This window comes from Bos taurus, chromosome 26 (genome assembly GCF_002263795.3).
Source record: "Bos taurus isolate L1 Dominette 01449 registration number 42190680 breed Hereford chromosome 26, ARS-UCD2.0, whole genome shotgun sequence".
Classification (NCBI taxonomy): domain Eukaryota; kingdom Metazoa; phylum Chordata; class Mammalia; order Artiodactyla; family Bovidae; genus Bos; species Bos taurus.
Genome location: NC_037353.1, coordinates 17,919,055 through 17,944,396, shown reverse-complemented (window position 1 = coordinate 17,944,396; position 25,342 = coordinate 17,919,055). Strand labels below are relative to the sequence as shown.

At 46.8% G+C, this 25,342-nt stretch overlaps 1 protein-coding gene across 1 annotated transcript in view; it reads left to right on the top strand.

Moving 5' to 3' along the window:
• The window catches only part of PIK3AP1 (phosphoinositide-3-kinase adaptor protein 1), a 120,554-nt gene extending 95,738 nt beyond the window's left edge, over positions 1 to 24,816 (top strand). Inside the window, exons 12-17 of the mRNA XM_002698411.6 lie at positions 1,438 to 1,643; positions 4,643 to 4,715; positions 9,452 to 9,607; positions 14,477 to 14,547; positions 15,748 to 15,866; positions 23,501 to 24,816. Coding sequence (XP_002698457.4) covers positions 1,438 to 1,643; positions 4,643 to 4,715; positions 9,452 to 9,607; positions 14,477 to 14,547; positions 15,748 to 15,866; positions 23,501 to 23,558 — 683 coding nt within the window. The 3' untranslated portion in view covers positions 23,559 to 24,816. The remainder of the gene's footprint in view (positions 1 to 1,437; positions 1,644 to 4,642; positions 4,716 to 9,451; positions 9,608 to 14,476; positions 14,548 to 15,747; positions 15,867 to 23,500) is intronic.
• The last annotated feature ends 526 nt before the right edge of the window (positions 24,817 to 25,342 follow it).

The window sequence follows — 25,342 nt, the reverse complement described above, 5'->3', positions numbered from 1 at the left end:
TAGAGGAGCCATTCGGCCTGGAGAGAGAGGAGCTGCCGTCATACTTCCCTACAACATTTAAAGCATGAACAACCCAAGGAGAGTCACTTGGGACCCAGCACCTAATTTTTACCTGGTGACTTTGGACCTGGGTCATGATTCCATTAGCCTTCCAGTCTCCTCAGGCATTTCGTGCCTGTAGGTTCACAATCATGTGCCCTATGCTGCTTGGAGGCAGGCAGGATGGGGAGGGCTGGAAGTGCTGGAAGAAGCATCCTGGTTAGCCTTTCCTGTATATTCTCTTCTGGGAGTGGATTTTAGTCTAAATCAATGGTTCTCAACTGGGGGTGATTTCTCCTCCACTGGCCAGCACCGCCCCACCCTGCCATTTGGCAACATCTGGGGCATTTTTTTAAAAGATTATTTATTTATTTATTTTGGCTTCACTGGGTCTTCTTGCTGCGCCCAGGCTTTCTGAGCTTTCTGTGGTGAGCAGGAGCTACTCTCTACCTGTGTGTGGGTTTCTCATTATGGTGGTTTCTCTTGTTGCAAATCATGGGCTCTCGGGCATGTGGGCTCAGTAGCTGTGTCTCTTGGCCTCTAGAGCACAGGCTCAGTAGTTGTGATGCATAGACTTAGTTGTCCCGTGGCATGTGGAGTCTTCCCAGAGCAGGGAGAGAACCTGTGTCCCCTGCATTGGCAGGAAGATTCTTTTTTTTTTTTTTTGGCAGGAAGATTCTTAATCTCTGGACCACCAAGGAAGCCCTGGGACATTTCTTGTTGTTGTTGTGGCAGCTGAGGAAGGAGATGCTATTATCATCAAGTGGGTAGAGGCCAGGGATAAGGTTAAACATCCTACAGTGTACAAGACAGCCAGCCAACCCCAACCAAGAATTACCTAGTCCAAAATGTCAGTAGTGCTAAGGTTGAGAAATGCTGGTCTAAAGACTTCTCAGTAATTCATGTTGACTTATCTACTGGATGCTGTGTGCATGCATGTGTGCTACGTCATTCAATTGTGTCCAACTTTTTACGACCCCATGGACTGTAGCCTACCAGGCTCCTCTGTCCATGGGATTTCTCCAGACAAGAATACTGGAGTGGGTTGCCATGCCCTCCTCCAGAGAATCTTCGCCACCCAGGGATTGGACCCGCATCTCTTATGTCTCTCTTGGCAGGCGGGTTCTTTACCACCAGCACCACCTGGGAAGCCCTCCTGGTTGCTATACCTTTCTAAAATGTTGTGACCTTGTCTACTTTAGTGTCATAGGCTTTGAAAGTATTAGCTGCTTCCCTCTCTCTGATTCCATGTAGCATCTCCCTTGTCTTGATTCCACATGCGATTGTTCTTCTGAGACATGTCCTCTTGAGACCACAGCCAGCATCATGAACCCCATTCACCCGGTCAGCTCTCTCCAGTGGAGGAGCCTGGAAACTGAGTTTCTCTTTCCTTTCCAGAGCCACTTGTCAGACCGTGGAGGGACAGGCCTCAGTCGAGCATATATGATCCCTTTGCTGGGATGAAAACACCAGGCCAGCGGCAACTCATTACCCTCCAGGAGCAGGTGAAGCTGGGCATCGTCAACGTGGACGAGGCCGTGCTGCACTTCAAAGAGTGGCAGCTCAACCAGAAGAGGCGGTCAGAGTCCTTCCGCTTCCAGCAGGTAACTGGCTCTGGATGGACTTTGTATCATGTCTGACTCTCCGCTAGACGGTAGAGAAGGGCTGAGTCCATGCTGTAACTGCACACCTGGGCTGGGTCTGAGAACGTCTGTTTGAGTGTCGTGATGAGTCACTGCATACTTGCGTTTGTCACCTGTTGTCTGGAACCATATGGCTCCCTGGCCGAGCGCTGGTTGGCCTTTCTTGTTGTCATGAGGCTCCAGATCAGGAACCGAGACTCAATTATAACCCCCAGTTCTGCCCTGCCACTTCCCTCTGCATGTGGCCCTCTACTTTTGCTTTCTAGCTTTTTGCTTTTCAGAGGCCTTCTCTCTACTCCTAGTGCCGACACACCCACAGAACTACCACACCTTAGAACTCAAAGAGAACTTGGATGGCTCCCAAGAATTACGCTTAAGTGAGCAAAGCAAGTCACTGACATAAAACCACTCAAGTTAAAACACACTCTCGTATATACACTCCCACCTCCCGCCCCCCCACACACAGATGCACACACAAACTGTAGCCATGTTTGCAAATGCAAAGATCTGGAAAGGACGACCCTATACCCACCCCAATGGTCACCACTCAAGAGGAAACTGGGATCAGAGGGCTTGGCTGTCAGGAGAGTCCTGCTGTTACATGAGGACATGTAGTTACATGGTGACACACACTGTGACACATGGGGACGTGAGTCCTAAAGCTGCATTCGTCCAGCTCTGACAACAGTCTGTGGCACTGTGCTAAGTGCTGAGTGGACCCAATCTCTTCCACCCCTCACAGCAGGCATGGACATAAGTGTCATTGGGCTTCCCTGGTGGCTCAGACAAAAAAGAATCTGCCTGCAATGGAGGAGACCTGGGTTCAGTTCCTGGGTAGGGAAGATCCCCTGGAGAAGAGAATGGCTACCCATCCTTGCCTGGAGAATTCAATGGACTGAGGAACCTGGTCAGCTACTGTCTGTAAGGCCACAAAGAGTCAAGACACAGCTGAGCTACTAACACTTTCACTTCACTTTACAGAACACCGAGGCTCAGAGAGGTAGGGAGGCAGGGTCAGGATTCAAAGGAAACCTTTCTCATTTCAGAGCCTGTGCTCCCTTCGCAATGCTGTGTCTGCCCTCTGAGTGCTCCTAAAGCACTCTCTCCCAGCCTGTCTCCCTCCCTCTGGGGGTCTGGATGCAGGAACCCAGGGCCCTCCTCACCCAGGAGACCCAGGGAGGCTGCAGTACTGCTGGGAACAGGCTGGTCTTGGCCAAACACTGATCTTCTGAGTCCTTGCCAAGTTGGTGCCACGCAGCATGGTCATCAGGAGTAGCCAGAGCTCCAGTGCCAGGCAGCCTGAGTCCAGCCTTACTCTGCCTCTTTAGACTGGGCGACCACAGCCTCTCTGTACCTCTGCTTTCCCATCTCTGAAGTGTGAGGGAAGAGGGCTAGACAACGTCAACCTTGTGAAGCCCTTGGCATGCCTGGCACATAGTAAATGCTGAGAGTACTCCATGCTCTGATTGCCTCCTGGCACTTACAGAGCCAAGGAGTCCGAGGACTGGACAGTGTGAAGACCATACCAGGGGCTGCCCCATTGTGCCCCATTTTCCTCTGTCTCTGTCCCTTACTTCCCCTCTCGTGAGCAGGCACCTTCCCTTCAGCTCCTTCTCTCTTCAGGTGACTCTTGCTTCTGTGTCTCTGGTAACGTCTTTTCAGCCACCAGCTGGGCATGTCCCCCGAGGTATCCTAGACCTGCAGCACACCCAACAACACACAGGCCCTTGAGGCCTCTTCCCTGGCCTGGCTCCCTGTGTCTGTTCACTCACTGTTATCTTCCAGAGGCCGATGTCCGGACTTCAGACTCTCCTGGGCTCTTCTCCACACTCCCCCACATCCAGCCCGCTGTGTGTCTTACTTGGTCTTGCTCCATGCGTTCTTCCTCTCGCCTCTGCTCCTATCTTTGCGCTCCCTCTGCCACATCCTCATGCTGACCTGTATCACCTACATCTGCCCTATCACATCGTCTTCAGGTAGGTCTCCTTGCCTCCAACTCCTTCCCCCTCCTCTCTGCCCGACCTTACGGCTATGGCCAGCCCCCAACTTCCAGTGTCTCCCTGCTGCTTCCTGGCCCAAGCTCAGTCTCTCAGCTGCAGTCACAACCCAACCAGTCTTTCTGTCCTGCCTCTGTGGCTCCCTCACAGGAACGTTCTGCTCCAGCCAGATGGTCTGAGTGTTAGTCCCTGGGGCATTTCCCTAGAATGCTCAGACACTTCACTTCAAGGTGATTGTTGTTTATGAACTAAAATAGCAACAAATATTGCTCCTCACATGTCTGTTTAACATTTATTGAATGACTGTGATAGCCCAAACAGAAGGATGACAGGAAGGTGCAAGACCTGGTCTCTTGCCCTTTAAGAGCTCAGTGCCTCTGAAGAGACTACACACACACACACACACACACACACACACACACACACACGACACACGCATGCACACATGCACATGGCACACACATCATAACCCAGTGCCACATGGCATGGGCATCACTAAAGACTGGGACAGTCTGCTATAGGGGGAGGTGCTTTAGAAGGTGGGCCTTGACCCAGGCTGGGAACAGAGTCATGGAATCAGTGTCCCTCAAGGTCAGGGGAATGTGCGAGAACACAGTCTCAGAGGTGGGAATGAGGGTGGAGAGCTTATAAGCAGGTAGGAGACTGGCCTGTCTAAGGGGCGTGCAAGGTGGGGGTGGGTTATATGGCTGGGAAGGAACTGGGAACCAGAGAGGAGGGGAGACCCTTTGTTGTGGACAAGATGTCTTGTCTTCAGGCATAGCTTCTAAGAGGACTTGAATTTCTCTGGGAGCTGATTGCAAATGCACCCGGCCTCATTTGCATGTTGGAAATGTTATTGCAATGTGATATATCTTGCAAATGTCATAAAATCAGAAAGAAACTCTAATGCCTTGAGGGTATAATTCTGGTGTATATTTTTAAAAACAAACTAAATTTTTCCAGGAAAATCTTAAACGGCTAAGAGATAGCATCACCCGAAGACAGAGAGAGAAACAAAAATCAGGAAAGCAGACAGGTATGTGGCTTCCTGGGGCTCCTGCACGCTGGGGGACTTTGCTATGGTCTGTTTTCCTTGACTGTCTTTTCTGCTGGGGCCTGAATGGGCAGACCACTCGCCCAGCACCTGTCACCCTCTTTACAGATCTGGGTCCCCCAATAGGCTGTAAGGTCCTTTGGAACAATGACTTTGTCTTGTTAATTCTGTAAATCTAGTACCTGGCTGGCACATAAGGCATGTCAGCAAATGAAAGAAAGGAAGGCTTAAACGCTATACCCCTCTCTCCTCCCATGAGAGAGGACGATAATGCTTTCTCCTAGGCACCTGACTCTCCCCTTGGCATTTAGGAAGACATGTTTCTCTGAGCAGAGAAAGGAGAAAGTCCCATTCACGTAGTGTCAGTATCTGGTTCAAGCAGGTCTACTGTGTCATCGGTGTCCACACCACACGGATCTCAGGTGCAGCAGAGCTCCTGCCGTGTGTAGCGGAGGTCCAATAGCAGGACCATGGATTCCAGTTGTGCGCACTGAGAACCCTCTGCTCCCCTTGACCCTCCCTCCTCCAGGTGCTACCCATGTGGCACCACCATCCCTGGGCAAGGAGTGGGCGGAAGGTCAGAGGGGTCATCCTCAGACTCCTGCCTGGGTGACGAGGTTTTAAATGTGTGCTGCCACTAGCCACACTCATACTTGTCTGCCTTCTGGTTGGGAAGAGGACAAAGGAGAGGAGGAAGAAAGTCGTTCAAGAGCTGTATTCATCCTAGGGTCAGACGGCAGGGTACCCGGTGGTAGAAGGCGGAGGTGCTTTTTAAAACTATGGCACAAGAACCATGGGACATCCCTGGTGGTCCAGTGGTCAGGACTCCATACTTCCATTGAAGGTCATGGGTTTGAGCCCTGGTTGGGGGACTAAGATCCCACAATCTGCACAACATGGCTAAAAAAAGAAGAAGAAGAAGACTTGATTGAATGAAACATTTCACACTTTTAAATATACACAGTGTCAAGAAAGCTGTGATTTGGTGGGGCATGTGGGGGCATCCTTGGTGGCTCAGTCGGTAAAGAATCCACCTGCAATGTGGGAGACCTGGATTCTATCCCTCCATTGGGAAGATCCCCTGGAGGAGGGCATGGCAACCCACTCCAGTATTCTTGCCTGGAGAATCCCCAAGGACAGAGGAGCCTGGTGGGCCTCAGTCCATGGGGTTGCAAAGAGTTGGACACAACTGAGCGACTAAGCACACACACCCACAGCTGATTTGGGAGGTGACCCTGGGGAGCATGGTAGGGGGTGGGGAAGTGAGAGAGGAAGAAAAGGTGGCCAGCAGCCTGCAGTTAGCACCGCGGAGACTGCAGCTTCCTCTCCACAAAGACACTAGGAGTCAACGGAGAACACTCTGGAATGGCTATCCCTCCCATGGGGCATTTAGACACCAGCTCCTGTGTTTTTGGGTGAGGCCTGCTGGGAGATGGGCGCTTGGAATCTGGCTCCCAGAAAAAGCTCATGCAGGTGGAAGCTGGACCCTGCACGACCTGGCCAGGTCCCCGGGCATCAGAGCATCTGCCAAAGGAAAGTCGCCATTTGTGGCTGAGTAAGTGTGATGTATTAGTTAATTGCATAAAGCTCAATCATGTATTTAGTGACATACTAACTTAAAATTGCCTATTCCAGGGTTTTCACATTCAGCTGCCCCAGCACTGGTGCATCCATGCTTGTAAGGGTAGCAGGTAGGAGCAGAGTGGCAGTTAGGGATGGGGTAGGGGGTAGGTTAAGAATGGGACAGGACTTGGGGCCCCTTACTCCGCTTCAACCATTGCAACTCCTTTACAAAAAAATCTGTTTCTATTTTGAGCTTCTGTTTTCTTTAGAGGAAAGAATTCTGCTTTACAAAAAACAAAAAAAAAACATTTGAAAATTGTCCACACAGGATAACATTGACCTATAGGAGAATTGGGGCTGATGAATGGCATTTCTGCTTGAACAATCTTTTCAAAGAATGGAGGTCACCCCACTCAAGGACTGACTCTATTCATTTGGAAACCTCATTTGCCTTAGAAAAGAAAAACAATGATGATTTTTCTTTAATTTGGGTTAAAAGACCAAGGACGATTAAGAAGTAACAGTCTGTTCATAATAACCTGCCAGTCTGTTCTCAGCCCTGGGAGTTGGCTTACTCTCACTGAGACTGTGCAGAGCACTGATAATGTAGGAAGTCAGAAGAGGGCTGGTTGGCCCAGGACTTACTGAATGCCCTGACCCCACAGAGAAGAATACCAATATTTGTGTTCTGGGTGTGTCTGTGGTCAGTGCAGGGCAGGACCTAAAGGAGCAAGCTGGGTCCCAGGAAACCTGGATTCTGATCCCAGCTTTGTCTCCAAATCATTTCATGATCCAAGACTTTTCCATTAACCGCTTCATGCCTCAGTTTCCCCATCTGTGGTCACACCCAGTTTATCTGCTTAACAGAGTTGTTGTTTAGTCTCTAAATTGTGTCCAACTCTTTGTGGCCCCATGGACTACAGCTTGCCAGGCTCCTCTGTCTGTGGGATTTCCCAGGCAAGAATATTGGAGTGGGTTTGCCATTTCCTTCTTCAAGGGATCTTCCTGACCCCGGGGTCAAACCCACATTGGCAGGAAAGTTCTTTACCACTGAACCACCAGAAAAGCCCACTTACCAGAGTAGCAAAGTTCAGAGGAGGAATATTAGCACATGTGAATGCACTTTGGGAAAAGTGATTCCCAGTATAGTGATGATAATTATTTTTCCTGGCACTGTTCCTCTGTTCAAAGAATATCAGGATTTTGTGGACATTTAGCCTGGATCTACTTGATTTTTTTGAACTTTGATTCCCAACTTTTTTCCTGTGTATTTTACTTATCTTTCCTTGAACTGGTTGTGAGCTGAAAACTGCTTCACTGAAGTGAATTAAGCAGTCACGAATTTACCTTGAAAAGATTGTCATTAAAAACGTCAGCCAAAGCTGAGGGGGAGAATGCGTTACCTGTTTGGGCTCTGAGACACTGTGGGTTCACACCCATGTGGGGTTCACTGACTAGTCTCTGCCCACGCACTTTCAAGCTTGGGCACCCAAGTGGGTGGGAGCTTCCACTGCTCAGTTATAACCAAAGGAGGCTAAGGATGTGAAAAAGATCTGTGTTACACAGAGGTCTGGAAAGCTAGGACCATACACTACCCTTGAGATTGGGGTCTCTAGAATGAGGCAAGCTCGAGCCCACGCAAGCCGGCAATCTGCTGTTTTAATACTCTCCATGCGAATGCCGAGCACACGCTCCATCCAGCCCATCCCCACCCCGCTCTTCCCTGCTGTGCTAGTGTACACAGTCACCCTTCTTGGCAGACCTCTGGCTTTGGCAGGTGCCACACTCCCTAGACTTCCTGCCACACCTGCTCCCTAACAGAGGGGAGGCAGAGGAGGAAGTAGTTCCTTGAGATTAAGGGCACACATCTCCGAAAGCCCACCCACGCTTACACCTCTTCCTAGAGTCTCTGCCCCGAGACTTGGGAAGGTCCGGGGCCTCAAGGGGAGCCCTGTGACAGGAGCTCACCTGGCTTTCACACTTTCCTGGGGAGGAAGCTGGGTCGGGCACCCACAGATACTTTGTTCCACTTGTCAGCTGGGGTTGTTTTCTGCTCATAGCAACCAGGGGTGGAAATCCCCAGGGCACAGGGAAGAAAGACCAGTCACTGATCGGGCTAAGCCAGTGAAGAGGCCAGGTTAATGCTTTGCAGGACAAAGGAATTATCTTGATGAATCTGTGGGGTCTCAAACCAGTGATCAGTCTTGCAAGTCACAAAATCTTTCATGGATCTTATGGACCTCTTTCCATGAATTCTCTGGATCATTACTGTCATTGTGGACCACCCACCGTCTCTATGGGAGGCAACCGAGTCCTTAAGGGCCTGGACTTTGGAGCCTGGGTTCACATCCCAGCTATCCCACTTACCAGCTGCTTGATGGGGACTTGGGAGACGCTACTTCACGTCTCTATACCTTAGTTTCTATTGAGCATGCTGACAATAGTATTTATTTCATGGGTGTTGGAGGACTGAAGAAGCTAAGAATATGTAGGCTCTCGGAACTATGCATGACGTGCAGGATAACCTAGTATTACAATCAATGGCATTCATAACCCGTCCTTAGAAAAGGAAGAAATCAGAGGGGTTGGCCGACTAACTCAAGTTCCACAGTTGAGTGGCAGAGCTGGGGCACCCATGAACGTGTTAGTCGCTCAGTTGTGTCTGACTCCCAGGCTCTTCTGTCCATTAAATTCTCCAGGCAAGAATATTGGAGTGGGTAGCCATTCCCTTCTCCAGGGCACCTTCCTGACCCAGGGATTGAACCCCAGTCTGCTGCACTGCAGGGGAATTCTTTACAGTCTAAGCCACCAACCTTTCCCTAATTGCACATTCTTTCTGTCACCTGATGGAAAAGTACTTCTCTGCCCTTTCCAACATTCCTCCACCCAACCTTCTGCCAGTGATTGCCATGCATGGTTCTGTGGAGCTTCCGTGCTGATTGGGCAGGGTCCCCACCCTCCTGCCCCTCTTTCCCCGCGGCTCCTCCCCTTCTCCTTCTCCCCCTCCCCTCCCCTCCTCTCCTTTCCTTCCCCTCCCCTCCAGGTTCAGGGGAAGGAGGCGGGTAGAGAGGAAGCAGCTTCGCAGTTTGGTAACTGGCAGTTTGGTAACTGGCATCCCGGTTCCTTAAAGCTGATCCCTTTCTCTCTAATTCCAGACTTGGAGATCACGGTCCCAATTCGGCACTCACAGCACATGCCTGGGAAAGTGGAGTATGGAGTCTATGAGAGTGGCCCCAGGAAAAGCGTCTTTCCCCCAAGGACAGAGCTAAGACGAGGAGACTGGAAAACAGACAGTACCTCCAGCACAGCAAGTAAGCAGGTGGCCCCAGGTGCCTTCACAGCTGGACTCCAGCAGGTGCCTTTGGGTCTTGGAAACATGCTCTATGATGAGCCCAGAAGATCTTAACTGGAGCCTGGTTTGGGCCTAGGAGGTGTAAGAAATGAGGGACATTTAGCCTGTGAGGTTTGCCTTTTTTTGAGGGCACAGAAGACCCTTTACATTAATATCCCCGGAAGGCAGAGTGTGTGATAATTATTACTCTATCACTTTTATAAATGAAAAATCCTAGTAATAGTACTGGTTAATATTTATTGAGCATTCACTATCTGCTAAGCCTTTTCCACAGATTCTCTGATTTAATTATCGTAATCACTCTGCAGGATAGGTACTATCACCTCTTTTTACTGAGGAGGAAACAGGCAGCCTAGGGCCTTCCTCTAGGTTAAATAGCCAACAAGGGGTAGCGCTTGGATTTGAGCTCAGGCAGACTGGATCAGGGTCAAGACTCTTGCTTACTGTTCTTTTTGCTTCAACCGTGGTCAGGGAAAGGAAAAGTCACAAAGTCAAAAACATTAGGTAACAGTGGATTCAGATTTGAGAATTCCAACTGTATAGGCAGTTGAGGATCTGATTTGGAAATGTTTTTCTTTTGGCTTGAAAGCTTGAATAGGAGTCTGATTGCGACAGACAATACCCGCTGATGTGCAGGCAGGAGCTGAGGCTTTGTTTCCGGATCCAGGGCAATGTTAACTGACTGCAGACACGCCCGCTTCACAAGCCAAATAGATTGAGTTTCCCTGCTTTCTTACATTTCAGTGTTAACAAAAGTGGCTAGGGGCAAAAAAATAAAAGAGCAAGAGACAAGCTGAATTTCAGGACTCAAAGTCTCCTTGAATGTCAGGTGGAAGACTGCCATGTGGAGGTAGGAACTGGAAGCTCATCTAACCCAGGGCTTCTTTATCTTTTCTGTATCACGAACCCCTTTGAGAATCTGACGTATGCTGTGCATGTCCTTCTGATAAAAATACACTTGCACGTGTTTTAACACACACACAGTTTTGCCCATCTGTGGACTTAGGTCAAGAGCCTCTGAACTGTTCCTCCTCCTTACTTTTTTAGCAGGGTATTTGTAACCCAGAAAGAGAAAGAGTTTTGCCCAAGGTCCCACAACCAGTCAATGGCAGTAGGAGTAGAAGCCAGCTCTTCCCTCTGCCACTGTTACCTGTTGAAACATACCCAAAGCGTATCACACAGCTATGTTAAGTCTGGACTTGATAGAGATGAAAATCTCCCTTACATAATGAGGGTAATAATATATACTACCCCCTTGAGGCAAGTTAGAGAATTCTGACAAGTTCAGAAATGGGAGAGATTTTCCCAGTGATCACAGATGGCAGAGGAAGCAAGGAGCAGGCAACCCATCTCAGCTGTGCTGTGGAGGAGAGAAGGAGTGTAGACACTCTCGGGGTGAAGGCAGGGCTTTCTGGGGTAAGGGAAGGGGAAATTTAACAAGATAAACACAGAATACTCATTTCGGGTTTGGATTCATTCAAACTATTTTATCTGTATGTTTTACTTTGAGTTACTTTGGAGTGAGAATAGAATGGAAAGCATAAACTCTGCTTTTTACCTTGTGTGGTGGTTTACTGCCCAGGGATCGCTAGCTGATTGGGTAAGAAATGTATTAAATGACAGGCCAGAGGGTTTTATTTTGCTCCGTGGCTGTAGATTGCATCCGGTCCCTGTTATTCAGTTATCTATTGCTGTATAACAAACTATCCAAAAATGCAACGGCTTTAAACACAATCATTTATTTAAGCCTGATTCTAAACTTGGCCAGGAGGCCGTGGGGATGGTTCACCTCTGCCCCATGTGGCCAGTTGGGGTCACTTGTGCAACTGTACTCAGCTGTAAGCTTGGCACGGACTGGAGCATCCATGATGGCCTCTCATTCTTCAGGGCCTCTCTGTATATGGCCTCTAATTCAATAGCCTGAACTTCTTGTGTGATAACAAGATCCATATAGGGAGCATTCCAGAAAAGCAAGCCCCGGTGTGCAAGTGCTTATCGAGCTTTGCCTTACATCACACTTGATAATGTCATATTGGCGAAAGTGAGTCCTGTGGCTAAGCCAAGAGGGAGGTGAGGAGGAGGCAGTACAAAGGTGTGGATACTGGAGGTGGCGTCCTTGAGTCACTAATGGATAATCTGCCATCTTGAAATTGATGATGATGATAGCTGCGGTAATTAATTAAATGCTTGCTCTTACAGGCTCTGTGCCAAGCATGTTACCATACGATCTCATCCTATACAGTAGTGCTCTGAGATCAGGAAACCGAGACATAGGCTAAGCATCTAATCCTGGGTCACTTGACAATTAAGCAGAGGATCGGGGGATCACATACAGATCTTTCTGTGTACTCAACCTTGGGGACATATTTCCTTCCAAAGAGAGAGAGTTCACAGGGCAAGGAGAGAGAATGAGGATAGTCCAGCTCCGAGCCACCAATAGCCCTTCAACCCCCAGAATCATGCCCTAAAAACAGCACTATTTTATCGTGCTGCAGCTGCCATCTCTTGGAAACTAGAGGAAAACAGTTTCAGGTTAAATCTAGTTATATCTACAATTTTAAGCACAAGATATTAGTCTTATGTTTAAGAGAACAAAAGTTTCATTAAAGAAAGACCATTGAGCTCCTTCTTGTTTGCCTGACTCAAGTTTCTTAACAATCATATACATGATCATTTTTTTCTCTCATTCATACCCCTATCAATCTGTGCATGTGGAGCTAGACTGTACACTGGAGACATAAAGCTAAAAAAGAAACAGGGTCTGTCCTCTGGGAGCTTATAATGGAGGAGAGAAAGTGTAAAAAGAGTGCAAGAGGCTTGTCTGATCCTTCTTCCCTGGTGACAGAAGCCTGGCAAGGCGTGGGCACTGCCCCTTTCCCCCAACAAGAGTGAATGTGATGGGGGCCCGGGGCCAGAACCTCCCACCAACGGTGCCATCCAGGTGGGTTGGGGCCAACCAGGCCATCGGCCTTGGAGAAGGGAGAGGGCCAGGGCAGATAAACCAGGAGTGAGGGTTCAAAGTCAAGCACTGGGGGTTAAAAATTCAACAACACCAAGGGAAAGGATAGTGGGAGCTGGTAGGTATGAATTTCCAGGATCCTAAAATCAGCTCCTGGACACCTTTTTGCTCCCTCCCAGCAGATAATCTCTGGAAGGAGTCTGGTTGGTTGTAAAGGAATAAGATGAACAATGATGAATGACGTGGAGGCTTGGCCCCACAGGGATGGAAGCCCATGCACAGGAGGGGTTACTTCCATTTGGGGGAATCAGGAAAGGTTTTGATAGCATTTGTCCTGAGCATTGGAGCCTGAGGAGGTTTCAAATTTGTGGATGGAGTGGCTGGGGGAGTGGGAAGGAAAGGACGTTCTAGCTGAGCGAACAGTGTTATATGTGGGCAACTGGATAGAAAGAGACAGGGTCATGTTGTCCTTAACTCTGAAACAAACTCTCAATCCCCTGGTTTCTAGAAATATTTTGACACATTATCTTAAATTTAAAAATCTGCCTCCAAGAAATAATCCAAAATTATAATCTCAATCTGCTTTTGTGAAGCTGGTATCTAAATTAATTAGGTCAAAGTTGATGCCATAATAAAGTCAAAACTAAGACAGTTTGCTGCTGCTGCTAAGCCGCTGCAGTCATGTCCGACTCTGTGTGACCCCATAGACGGCAGCCCACCAGGCTGCCCCATCCCTGGGATTCTCCAGGCAAGAACACTGGAGTGGGTTGCCATTTCCTTCTCCAGTGCATGAAAGTGAAAAGTGAAAGCGAAGTCACTCAGTCATGTCCAACTCAGCGATCCCATGGACTGCAGCCCACCAGGCTCCTCTGTCCTTGGAATTTTCCAGGCAAGAGTACTGGAGTGGGATGCCATTGCCTTCTCCATAAGACAGTTTACCTATAATCTAATATAAGTAGCTATTTTGAGTGAAAATTCAGCTAAACCTAAGTGCTGGCAATACTGTTAACAGCATATATTGGAAAAATTAAAGTCAAAGTTTTAGTTGATTGACTGTTAATCTTCCTTCTTCACTGCCAAACCATCACGTCCTTGAGCTTGTTCTAATGCTGTCCTGCCCAGTACAGTAGCCCATAACTGCATGTGACTATGTAAATCTGTTCGTTAAAACTAAATAAAATTTAAAATTCCGTTCCTCAGTTGCGCTGTGTCACATTAGCTACCAAACTGAACAGCACACAGCAGAACATTTCCAGAAAACTCAATTGGATAATGCTGTTTCAGTGATTTAGGTGATAAATCCCCAACTTACATCTCTAAGCAGCTGAACTCACACAGTCATAGTTCCTATCTGGTGTGTAAATCATACTTTTGAATTTGTGCTTTGTGTTTTGTGTCACACTGGCCCTTTTAGAAGGTGTGTATACATGCGTGATGCTTGCACGTGCTTGCTGTAATTCCTAAATAGGTAAAAAAACTTCAGTAACAAAGTTTGTTTGCAGATTTAAGAAACACCACTGAACAGGTGAGAAACAGAGCACCTCTGCTTCCTAGTCTGTCAAATCGAAGTACTAGCATCAGATAAGGTTTTCCTAGGGATTAAAGGCAGTCATGCTTTTAAAGCATAGAACGTGGGGTGAGCTCTTGGTAAATGGTAGCTATAAAGCGAAACGTGGTCATAAAAAGATGACCCATTTTTATGCTGAAAGAAGTGAACTCTAATAACATGGTATATTATTAGATAGCAGCATTTTGAAGAATCCTGCATTCACAGCTTATGTACTGTTTCTATCAGTAAGTGCTAGATTTTTGACTTTTACTTCATCTCGATAGCCTGCATAGTCCAGCTGACTCTGTTTGCACCCTTAGGCAGCGCGAGTAACCGGTCCAGCACCCGGAGCCTCCTCAGTGTGAGCAGCGGGATGGAGGGGGACAACGAGGTGAGAGCTGGGGCACCCCCACCCACATAGGTCTTTGTCTCAGGGGTCATTTCACTGCAGGAAAGAGAAATCCAAGAGAAAGAAGCCAGACACAAAAGATCATCCATGTGGGACTTCATTTATTTGAGACGTCCAGAATAGGTAGATCCATCGAGATAGAAGGCTGGTGGTTACCAGGGCTGGGGATAGGGAAAATGGGGAGAAACTGCCTAAGGGATAGTGTTTCCTTTAGGGGGTGTCGGGAAAATTTCTGGGACTAGACAGAAATGGTGGTTGCACGATATTGTGAACGTACTGAATGGCACTGATTGTTCACTTTAAAATGATCGCTTTATGTTATATTAATTTCCCATCAATAAAAAGAGGAGAAGAAAGGAAGGGAGGGAGGGAAGGAAGGAGGGAGAGGGTTAAACCAAAAGGGTTGTCTGAGAGAGGGAACTGGGTGAGTATCTGGGAATCCAGGGGTGGCGGTCACCTTTCTGGGCCTGGGTCAGGAGCGGCAGGCATGCAGAGCTGGGGCTGGTGGTTTGTGTCCCCCCACCACCGCCCCCAGGCCACACACTCTCTGGTCTCCTTTTTCCTGTGGGTGTCTGCTTTTTCTCTCACCATGCTTTTCTGCTTCTCCACGGGTGGGGGTCACACGAGTCACTGCCAACCTGGGAGACTCCCTGAGGTAGGGTCCTAGGGTGGGCCACCCACCAGTGCACAGCTTGTATTGTCCTGTGACGGAGGACCAATCACAGTCCCCCAAAGGGACTTCTGCTTAAAAAGAAAATTTCTCCAGCCCTACCTGGTTCCCCTAGAGCAATGCTCCTCAAACTTTACTATGCATAAGGATCACCTAGGATCTTGTGAAAATGCAGGTGTGAGGAGGGGCCTGAAACCCTGTGGTTCTCATAAGCTGCCAGGTGGTGCTCGCTGTTGGTGGCCCACAAATCACGCTGAGCAGCAAGGAACGAGAGCTCAGGTCACTAATAATGTCAGTAACTCAGGTCCCATCGTCTCTTCAGTGACTCTGGTTGTCAGAGTCAGTGGAAAACTGCCCCCCGTGTTGCTGGGTTATTGATTTTCAGTCAGTGAGTAATCTTCCACCAAAGCCTGGGGAGAGCCAAGGAGCTTGTGGGATGGCTCTGTCCCGCTGTGTTGCTGCTTAATGTCATTTTCAGCCTTCTCTCTCATCTTTTTTTTTTTTTGCTGTAGGATAATGAAGCTCCCGAGGTTACCAGGAGTCGTAGTCCAGGCCCTCTACAAGTGGACAGCATGCCCACCGTGCCCCTTGAGAGGCCCCCCAGGGTGCCACCGCGAGCCGCCTCACAGAGGTAACAAGGAAGCTGACAGAACATTGTTTTCCTTGCTTGTTGCGTCTCAGGGCAGAGTAGGGTCTGGGGACATCTAAGGTGACCCAAGAGTGAGTACAGAGCTAAACTCACTGAAATGCATACTTTGGACACATTTCAACGTGGACTCTTCATTCACTTAAGTGATGCTTTATTCAGTTGCAGACTCTAAGTAACAAATTCAGTATTTTGTCAGTGAAATACACTGGGAAAGGTCAACATTTTGCATATTTTTTTTAATCTGTTTGGCTAGAACTCAACTCCCGAATAATTAATTCCCCTGGTTGTATTGTGGGGACAGTGCTTCTGGAGGACCAGGAGACAAGAAGGACTTGGGGATGAAATGCAGATGAGAGACAGGATGGTGTGGTAGTGCGGAAACACCACCTGGGAATACCCTGGCAGCCTATTGTGTACATGGATGAATTGTTTAACTTTCATGAGACTTTATTTCTGTGTCCAATAAATGGAGATGGTAAATGGACTTCCTCACAGAGTTGTAAGGATTGAGTTTCTGGCCCTAAATAAGAGCACAACTGCCTGTATGATTCTTATACAGAAGGATGAGCCTATGGAGATTGGGGGCTGGGCATTAGACAAAAGAATGTGACTGACTTATGGGGCTTTGGTGTGTGTTCTGGCTCCTGGCAGGAACCTTTCTGAGGTCTTGTGGAACCACTGAAAAGGTGGTCAAAGCTAGCTTGTGTAACTGTCTGCTAAGGCAGAAAGGAAGCTTTGGGAATAAAAGCCTAGGCTTGTCTTAGGAGTTTAATTCTTTGATGTCTAAAATACAGTGTGTGGGCAAGGGGTGATTAACTAGGGTTGTTTTTTTGTTTTTTGTTTTTTTTACATTTTGAATCTTTTAACTCAAATAAACCTCATCAGTGAAATTTGTTGAGAAAGTGCCACAGGGAGGTTTTTCTTATGTTTCTCTGGAAAGAGCAGCTGACTCTGCACTGAGGATCTCTCCATTTCTGTCTTTGCTGTTACCACTTTTCTGTGTGTTCCTGGCAACATTCACCTACTGACACTTGCTACGAAAACCTCCCACAGTCCCAAAATGCTTTACACTCACCAAACATGTTTCCCTGTTGTAGACTAGAGGTCACATATTAGAGCATTAGCCCTAGAAGGAACTTTAGTGATAATCTAGTCCTGTCTGCTGAATTTGCATTATGTTCTGTTACTTGAAAATTATATATAGTTGGTGATTGGGGAGGGATGTTTATGGAGAGCAGTTATGGTAATAAATGCTTGTATTTATTGGCACTTACTATGTGCTGGGTATTCTGGTAAACTCACTAAATGCCTTAACTCATTTAATTCTCTCCACAACTTCAAGTGGTAGATATTTAGAGTTATCCCATTTTGCAGAGGTAGAAACTGGGGCTTGAGACTGGATGGAGACTTTATCTGTGTGATAAACCTAGGTGTGCCTGACTCCAGGGTCCAGTCGTTTAGTCATTGTGTTTTACCTGTCCAAGGAGGTCCAGGCATCATGGGAGAAGATCTAAGACCTTTTGTTCTTGAAGGTAAAGGAGGGAGTTATCTAATTGTTCCAAGATTAAAAAGAATGTCAGTCTTGAATGCAGAGCTTCAAAGACTCTGTGGAAGTTTGTCTGCAGGAGAGAGAACAACCAGGGAAGTGGATTCCAGAAATTAAAGCCTGGAAACAGGGATGCATTTAATGTGTAAAGAGAGATGGCAGTTGAATTGTTTGGGAGATTCCGGAAGCATGTTGTGATAAAGATGGGGAGAGAAAAAGGAGGAAAATACATTTGACTAAAGAAATGGTGTTTACAAAGAAATCTGTAATTGATAGAAAAAAGGTTTGGGTGCATTTTTGGTGTGAAGATTGGAAAAGATGCAATTGTTCTGAAACTGTATATAATGTTCATAATTAAATGAGGAGATGTTTGAGCGACGAATAACATGGGCCTTTGTCCTGAATGCTTGACCCACTGATGGATAAGACGGGAGGCTAACTGGACATTCTCCACTTCACTTCCAGATCTGGGAACTGGCACAACTCTTCCCCCTTTATGTTCTCCTGAACTTCCCTTCCCCAAACAGCACATCCCACTCATCACTCTCTCCAGTCCTGGTCCCTGCCTCTCCTCACTCTTCATGCTGTCCCCAGAGCTTGAACTGTCAGCTCTAAGTCCATCTCTGTCTCTACCTGGGCCTTCTATTTCCTGCTCTTCACTGGGGACCTCACCAGGGGTCCCAGAGATCTCAAGTTCAGTTCAGTTGAGTCACTCAGTCGTGTCCGACTCTTTGTGACCCCCTGAACTGCAGCATGCCAGGCCTCCCTGTCCATCACCAACTCCCGGAGTCTATTGTGTCCATTGTGTCAGTGATGCCATCCAACCGTCTCATCCTCTGTTGTCCCCTTCTCCTCCTGCCCTCAATCTTTCCCAGCATCAGGGTCTTTTCAAATGAGTCAGCTCTTCGCATCAGGTGGCCAAAGTATTGGAGTTTCAGTTTCAACATCAGTCCCTCCAATGAACACCCAGGACTGATCTCCTTTAGGATGGACTGGTTGGATCTCCTTGCAGTCCAAGGGACTCTCAAGAGTCTTCTCCAACACCACAGTTCAAAAGCATCAATTCTTCGGTGCTCAGCTTTCTTTATAGTCCAACTCTCACATTCATACCTGACTACTGGAAAAACCATAGCCTTGACTAGATGGACCTTTGTTGGCAAAGTAATGTCTCTGCTTTTTAATATGCTGTCTAGGTTGGTCATAACTTTCTTTCCAAGGAGCAAGAGTCTTTTAATTTCATGGCTGCAGTCACCATCCCCAGTGATTTTGGAGCCCAGAAAAATAAAGTCAGCCACTGTTTCCCCATCTATTTGCCATGAAGTGATGGGACCGGATGCCATATCTTAGTTTTCTGAATGTTGGGCTTTTCTGGCTGGAAGTCATGAGAAGAAGGCAGTTCGGGGCAGAGGAAGGCAGGTGGGATGATGAGCTCAGTTTCCGCACTCACGATCTCATTGAACTCATCATCCCACCTGCCTTCCTCTGCCCTGAACTGCCTTCTTCTCATGACTTCCCAGCCAGAGACAAGACACTATTTTCTTTCTTCCGCAAGTCCCTAACCCCGGAGGCAGCCTCCATTCTTGCTCCTTTGCAGCCCCCCAGGCTCTGTTCATTCTGCTGCCCTTGCAGCTCTCAGATCCACCCCCTCCTCTCCATCTGCCCATGCCTAAGTTCATCCCTGCATTTACCTCCCTGCCTCCAGTCAGTCCCTCCTCCACATTGCACAAGAGTGCACTTACTAGAACAGAAATAGCTGATGATGTCACTTCCTGGCATAAAAGCCTTGCATTTATTTCTGTATTTTTTAGCATGCTGTAGCCCTAAGTCCCATCTCTCTCCTGTATTCATTGATGTTTCACCCCTTAAGCATTCCTAGTGAGCTGTGCCATTTTGTACAGTCTTTGCCCAATATGTTCCTTTTGCCTAGAATGCTGTCTTCCTACTCCTTTCCAATCTCTGCTTAGAAGATTCCTACACATCCTTTAGGACTCTGTCAAGACTTCACCTCTTCTTTGAAGCCTCCCCTGATGTTCCTCTGTAGCGTGAACTTTCTGTGTTCCCCAAATACCTCTATTATAACTCACTCCACATGGTGGCCCTTGTTTGCATATCTATCTCGCCAAGTAGATGGTAAACCTCAAAATGATAAAGACTGTTTTGATTTTTAAAGTTTTTTCTACTCTCCCCAGTGCAATATGGAGTTAACTCAGTGTGGGGCACATGCTAGGAACTTAGCAAATATTTATCATGCAAGTAAGTGAATGGGCAGATGATAGATTGATACAGATTGGGTTGACAGCTAGCCATCAAGTCATGTACCGCAGTGCAGGTGGGTTACACATCAGAAGAAAGAAGCTTCACATTCCCACAGGCTGTAAGTTCCCAACAGACTTCAAAGTTAGGGAAGGCAGATGGTGACATGAACAGGAGCAGATGCATTATATCCTTGTGTGGCGTTTCCCTTGCAGCTCCCACAGAGTGGGCAGCTGACAGTGTCACATTCTTCATAGGTATAAAGTCCTGCCAGTAGAGGAAGAAAGAGCCAGTATCTTGCTGAGACATTGCCCCTTTGTTTTTGAATACGTTTTGCTGTTTCCTAGTGATTTAGCCAATCACTATGGGCTTCCCAGGTGGTGCGGTGGTAAAAAGTCCTCCTGCCAGTGCAGGAGAAGCAAGAGTTGCAGGTTCGATCCCCGGGTGGGGAAGATCCCCTGGAGAGGGAAATGGCAACCCACTCCAGTATTCTTGCCTAGAAAATTCCATGGACAGAGGAGCCTGGTAGGCTATAGTCCATGCAGTTGCAAAGAGTCAGACACGACTGAGCACAATGAGCTCAGGACAACAATCTGTGCACTCCCCTTTAAGGCACAGCCTAGGTACTGACAAATCAGAGCATATTTCTGAAGGCCTCCTGGAGTACCAAGAGTTAACCTTTTAGCTGCTTGGACTTCCCTGGTGGCTCAGCTGGTAAAGAATCTGCCTGCAATGTGAGAGACCTGGGTTCAATCCCCGGGTTGGGAAGATACCCTGTGGAAGGGAAAGACTACCCACTCCAATATTCTGGCCTGGAGAATTCCGTGGACTGTATAGTCCCTGGGGTTGCAAAGAGTCAAGCACAACTGAGCGACTTTCACTTGTAAAGATATCTGTGGAATCCCTAGGCAGGAGCAGGGGGAGTGGTCAGAGAGTAAGGGGACTTGGACCTGAGACTATTTACTAATAGGGAAGTTTAAAAATATTTTTTAACAATGTTGTGATCATACAAAAGCATACTGTCTAAATAACAGACCTGCTTTAAAACAATGTTAACCAACATTAGGATTGCTGGGTTCTTGAACCAAAGTTATCTCCTCAGCACAGAGGAGAAAGCAGCCAGTGCCCAGGTCTCTGGACTGGCCAATCCTGTGTCCAACTCCAGCTTCTCAGTGTCCTTGGAGGCCGTTTCCCCACAGACCACCCCTCAATTCTGATTTGATACATTTTACTTCTGTGGTTTTGATATGTGTATAATCACAAATCCATTCCCAAAGACAGGGCTTCCAATCTTTAGCTGGGCTGTTCACCAGAAAGAAATATGGAGATGGTTTGTTTGCTGCTGCTAAGTTGCTTCAGTCGTGTCTGACTCTGTGTGACCCCATAGACAGCAGCCCACCAGACTCCTCTGTCCCGGGGATTCTCCAGGCAAGAATACTGGAGTGGATTGCCATTTCCTTCTCCAATGCATGCATACATGCTAAGTCACTTCAGTCGTGTCTGACTCTGGGCGACCCCGTGGACAGCAGCCCACCAGGCTCCTCTGTCCACAGAACTCTCCAGGCAGGAGTACTGGAGTGGGTTGCCATTTCCTTCTCCAGGTTTGCTTACAGACCTGCTCAATTGCAGAGTGGGTCAACAGAGGAAGAGTGACCAGGAGGGAATCGTGCCTCTCTTTGTGATGGAAGGTAAAATGTAAGACTCATGGGGCATTATTGGGGAAAAGGTCTAAGAACAGGTCTTTCACCACAAATAATAAAATTATTAGCTTTACCTCTTGAGTGCCTACTCTAAGCCAGAAAGTGCTCTCCATCTTCCACCTGTCATCTCCAGGCGGCACACATTACTCCAGTGTGGGCATCTTTACTTCTCTCTGGCAGATGAGAAACAGAAAAGTTTGAACTTGTTGAACTTGTCCTTCAGATGTGCGCATGAATGCCTCTGCCATGTGTTCATAGGTTACGAACGTCCCCTAACAAAACATTCAGTACAGTGCACTGACTTTCCCTATTGTCTGTCTCATCCATTATAGTCTCAGCACTTTAAGGGTGGGATCAATGCCCACTTTACTTACTGTTATATCCCACACCAGAGGTTAATGCACAGTAGATACATGTTTGTTGAGAGGAAGGAAGGAAACCATCAAGCCAGCCTTAGCTCATTTAGGTGATGACTGGTAACACCTGAGGGTTCTTCAGCTTTCTCCTCTAAGCTCATGGTTCATAGGGCCGGTTGGGGCAATGGAAGGAGACTGTCTGTTTTCTCTGGATAAAGAGACAATCACACAAAACCATCTACGCCCAGGTGCTGTAGGACCTCTTGAGGATATCTGTTGTTATTCTTTTCTACTTCTGCCTCCCTCTCTGCCTTCTGAGATGGCCCGTCTTTTCCCAACTCCTTTATTGTTTCCTTGACCTATGCAAAACTTGCATTCAAGAGACATTTAATAAATATTTACTCATCGATTCATTCAATCAAGTATGTAGTTCCAGGGTAGCACAGTTCAATTACAGCACTTGACAAAGCGCTCTTTCTTGACTTATTGACTTACTTCCAAGAGAATTAAATATTGGTTTTACAGCACACATATGGAAATACCATCTCGATTGTTGAACCTGTTGTAAATATATTCCCCCAGGTCTATCTGGAGTGTCATTTAGCACTGTTCAAAAACCATCTAGGCAATGTGGAGGGAGGCTTCTAGGAAAGCGGACGTGGAGTTGAGACAACACTGAGTGATCCCAAGTAGAAGTAGTTGTGAGAAGCTGACTTCAGAAATTCTTAAGTCCTCTCTCAAGGATCTCCCTACTGCAGTGTGTCTGCTGCCTGGCTGCATATTTGAATCACTGGAATTTTAAAATATAGATTTTATTATTATTTAGGTGTGGCAAGGTCAGCATATCAGGAGACAACTACCATTGAATAGGTGGTTTGTTATACTCCTAGATCTCAAGAGGAGGCGGGCACATTATGCTGGGGTGGGACACCCAGGAGAGCCCCAGGTTTAGGCAGAAGAAAGGGCAGGTAGGGCAGAAAGAGGGGCAGGAACTTTTCTTGTGGGTTCTGCAGGAAGGAACCAGTGAGGCAGGCTAGGCAGATTTGGCAACCCACTCCAGTGTTCTTGCCTGGAGAATCCCAGGGACGGGGGAGCCTGGTGGGCTGCCGTCTATGGGATCGCAAGAGTCGGGCTTAGCAGCAGCAGCAGCAGTTTGAGTAATTTCTGCAGGCTTTGGGGCTCAGGGGCTGTCTCCAGTTGCCCAACACCTGGTCCTGGGGTGATTAGTGCGGGTGGATAGAGGCCTGGACTTTGAGAGTCCTGGTGCTGGAGGTGATTGGGATATGGACTCTGGATTGGTTAGTTTGCGTGTGAAATGTGTGCTAACTGCAGGCTATTTAGAGGAATTAGCCCCCTCAGAGGGGCAGGCCTTCCAGGATCAGCCAGGACCTGGATGTCAAAGCTTCACAAAATAAACCACATGGTTAATACAACTGGTTGAAGGAGGAACACTATTTACATGTTGTCATGCTTGAGCCTTATCCTCCAGAGATTATGATGGAATAGGTCTGGGATTGAGCCTGGGAACTGGTATTTCTCAAAGCCCCCCACCTGGAGTGATTCTAATGTTGGCTAGGATTGCAATCCACAGATTAGCATGTATGCCACTGAAAGGTCCGTATGTCTCTCCAGTTTTATTAATTGAAGGATGTGTCCTTTGCATAGTATACCATAGTATACCAAGTTTGCAACATATCATGGATTCCTAAGAAGTAGTTCATCAAATCTGTTTGATCATAATTGCTTTGTCTTCCATTTCAGGCCTCCGACCAGGGAGACTTTCCATCCTCCTCCACCTGTTCCACCCAGAGGCCGCTGATTCCACCTCCTAAAGGCTACCTCCTTTTGGACTTTGAGACTTGCAGTTTTCAGCCTGTTAATGATGTCTTCATGTTGAGTTTTATGGCCTGACTGCTGACCTTAAGACCCACTCTCATCACTGATATTGCTGCGGCCCTGCTGGTTTGGGCTTACCTTGAAGAAGATATTATTAAGGCACAAAGAATCAAAAAACTAAGAACTTCATTCACCATCATCTATTGATCCATATCCTCGTTTGCCAAGAGGATGATGACTTAATTGGAACTGGACTAATTTGGCATGTCAGGAGCCTGAAAAGATTGATCAGAAATGTACAAGTGATTTTACAGAAATGCACTTATATTAGGTCTTACTTATTTGCTAGTCCAATCTAACTTCTGTGGTTATGATTTAAAACTTACAGTATTCAAGCAAGAAGGTATATCCTAATTTTTAAATGATTCTTCAGCTTTTCTGTAGCTTCAGGAGTGTGTTTAAATGCCAGGGCTGGTCACATACAGCAAACTCAAAAGGACTTTACAGAGGGATTAATTCTAACTCCTTTTAGATAGAAGGAAAATCTAATTTCACTGAAGCCTGGAGCCAAGAGTACTCAGTTGGTTAGAGGAAGAGGTGGGTCTAGAATCTGGACCTGCTGATTCCAGGTCATCACACTTCCCATATCCAAATGGCCAAGCTCTCTCCCTCAAAAGACGCCCAGATGTAGAAATGTGTTCAGTGACTATTGACCCTCTAGAAGTTTCCTTTTTCCATATCTCCCAGGTATGGAATTATCAAGTATTTGGGGCATTTATAATTCAGTATGCTTGCCAAGGAACATCTAAAAATGGTTGGGAACCAGAAGCTTGGCATGCCAGGGACCCTACTTATTGCTCTGCATCCTTTATAGATCTTAGTTCTGGCCATAAGAGACAGGGGGGATCCTTGAATTTCACTCTGCTGAGGGGTCAGAAGAAGAAGGAAGAACTTAAAATAGAAATAGTCCTCTGTTTTACTATACACTTGTTAATAACACCAGGTTTGGGAAATCTGTGCAGAGAATGTAGAGCCTTAGGTATATCATTAATTTTGAGTTCCTAGCACATAAATCTACCTTGAAAACACATGTCTTTAATTTGATGCTTAAATATACAGTAAAATTAATGTCAGACCCATTTCTTTAAAAATTATCAGAACTCTGATAGTTCTCCATGAAATTATTCTCCATCCCACACAAATATATAAAAACTATACTATTAAAGATCCATTTAAGTACAGTTTTATTGAGTCCTTTTCTAATGATGAATGGTTCTTTTTCAGTCGAATTCCTCAGTTCAGCAAACAATGATTGAGTGAAGTTAATAGCTTCTGGGATCTTGGGTTTTTGTTTTTCTGCTTTTTTTTCCTGACATAAAATACACTATTGGCACTGGCCTTGAAGAGAGTATTTGTGCAAATTACCTACCACAATTCCTGGCACACAGTAGCTGTTTTGGAATGGTCCCTTTACTCTCCTTGTCACTTATCTGGGAGAAATAAGGAAATATGAGATAAAAGGAGAACAAGAAGTACAAGACTGTATTCCTCTTATTCACAGACAGTCTCTATTTTAAGCATGCTTGATTTGATAAAGCTATACTTTAAAAATATTTAATGCCTCTAATCCTCCTTTTGGATGCCAAATTTAATTTTTTTTAAGATTCTTTGATAAATAAACATTTAGATCAGTAACATGGCAAAACCTACTGCTAGCCAATGGTGTTACCATCTTTGAATGCACATCACTGTGCAATATTGGAATAT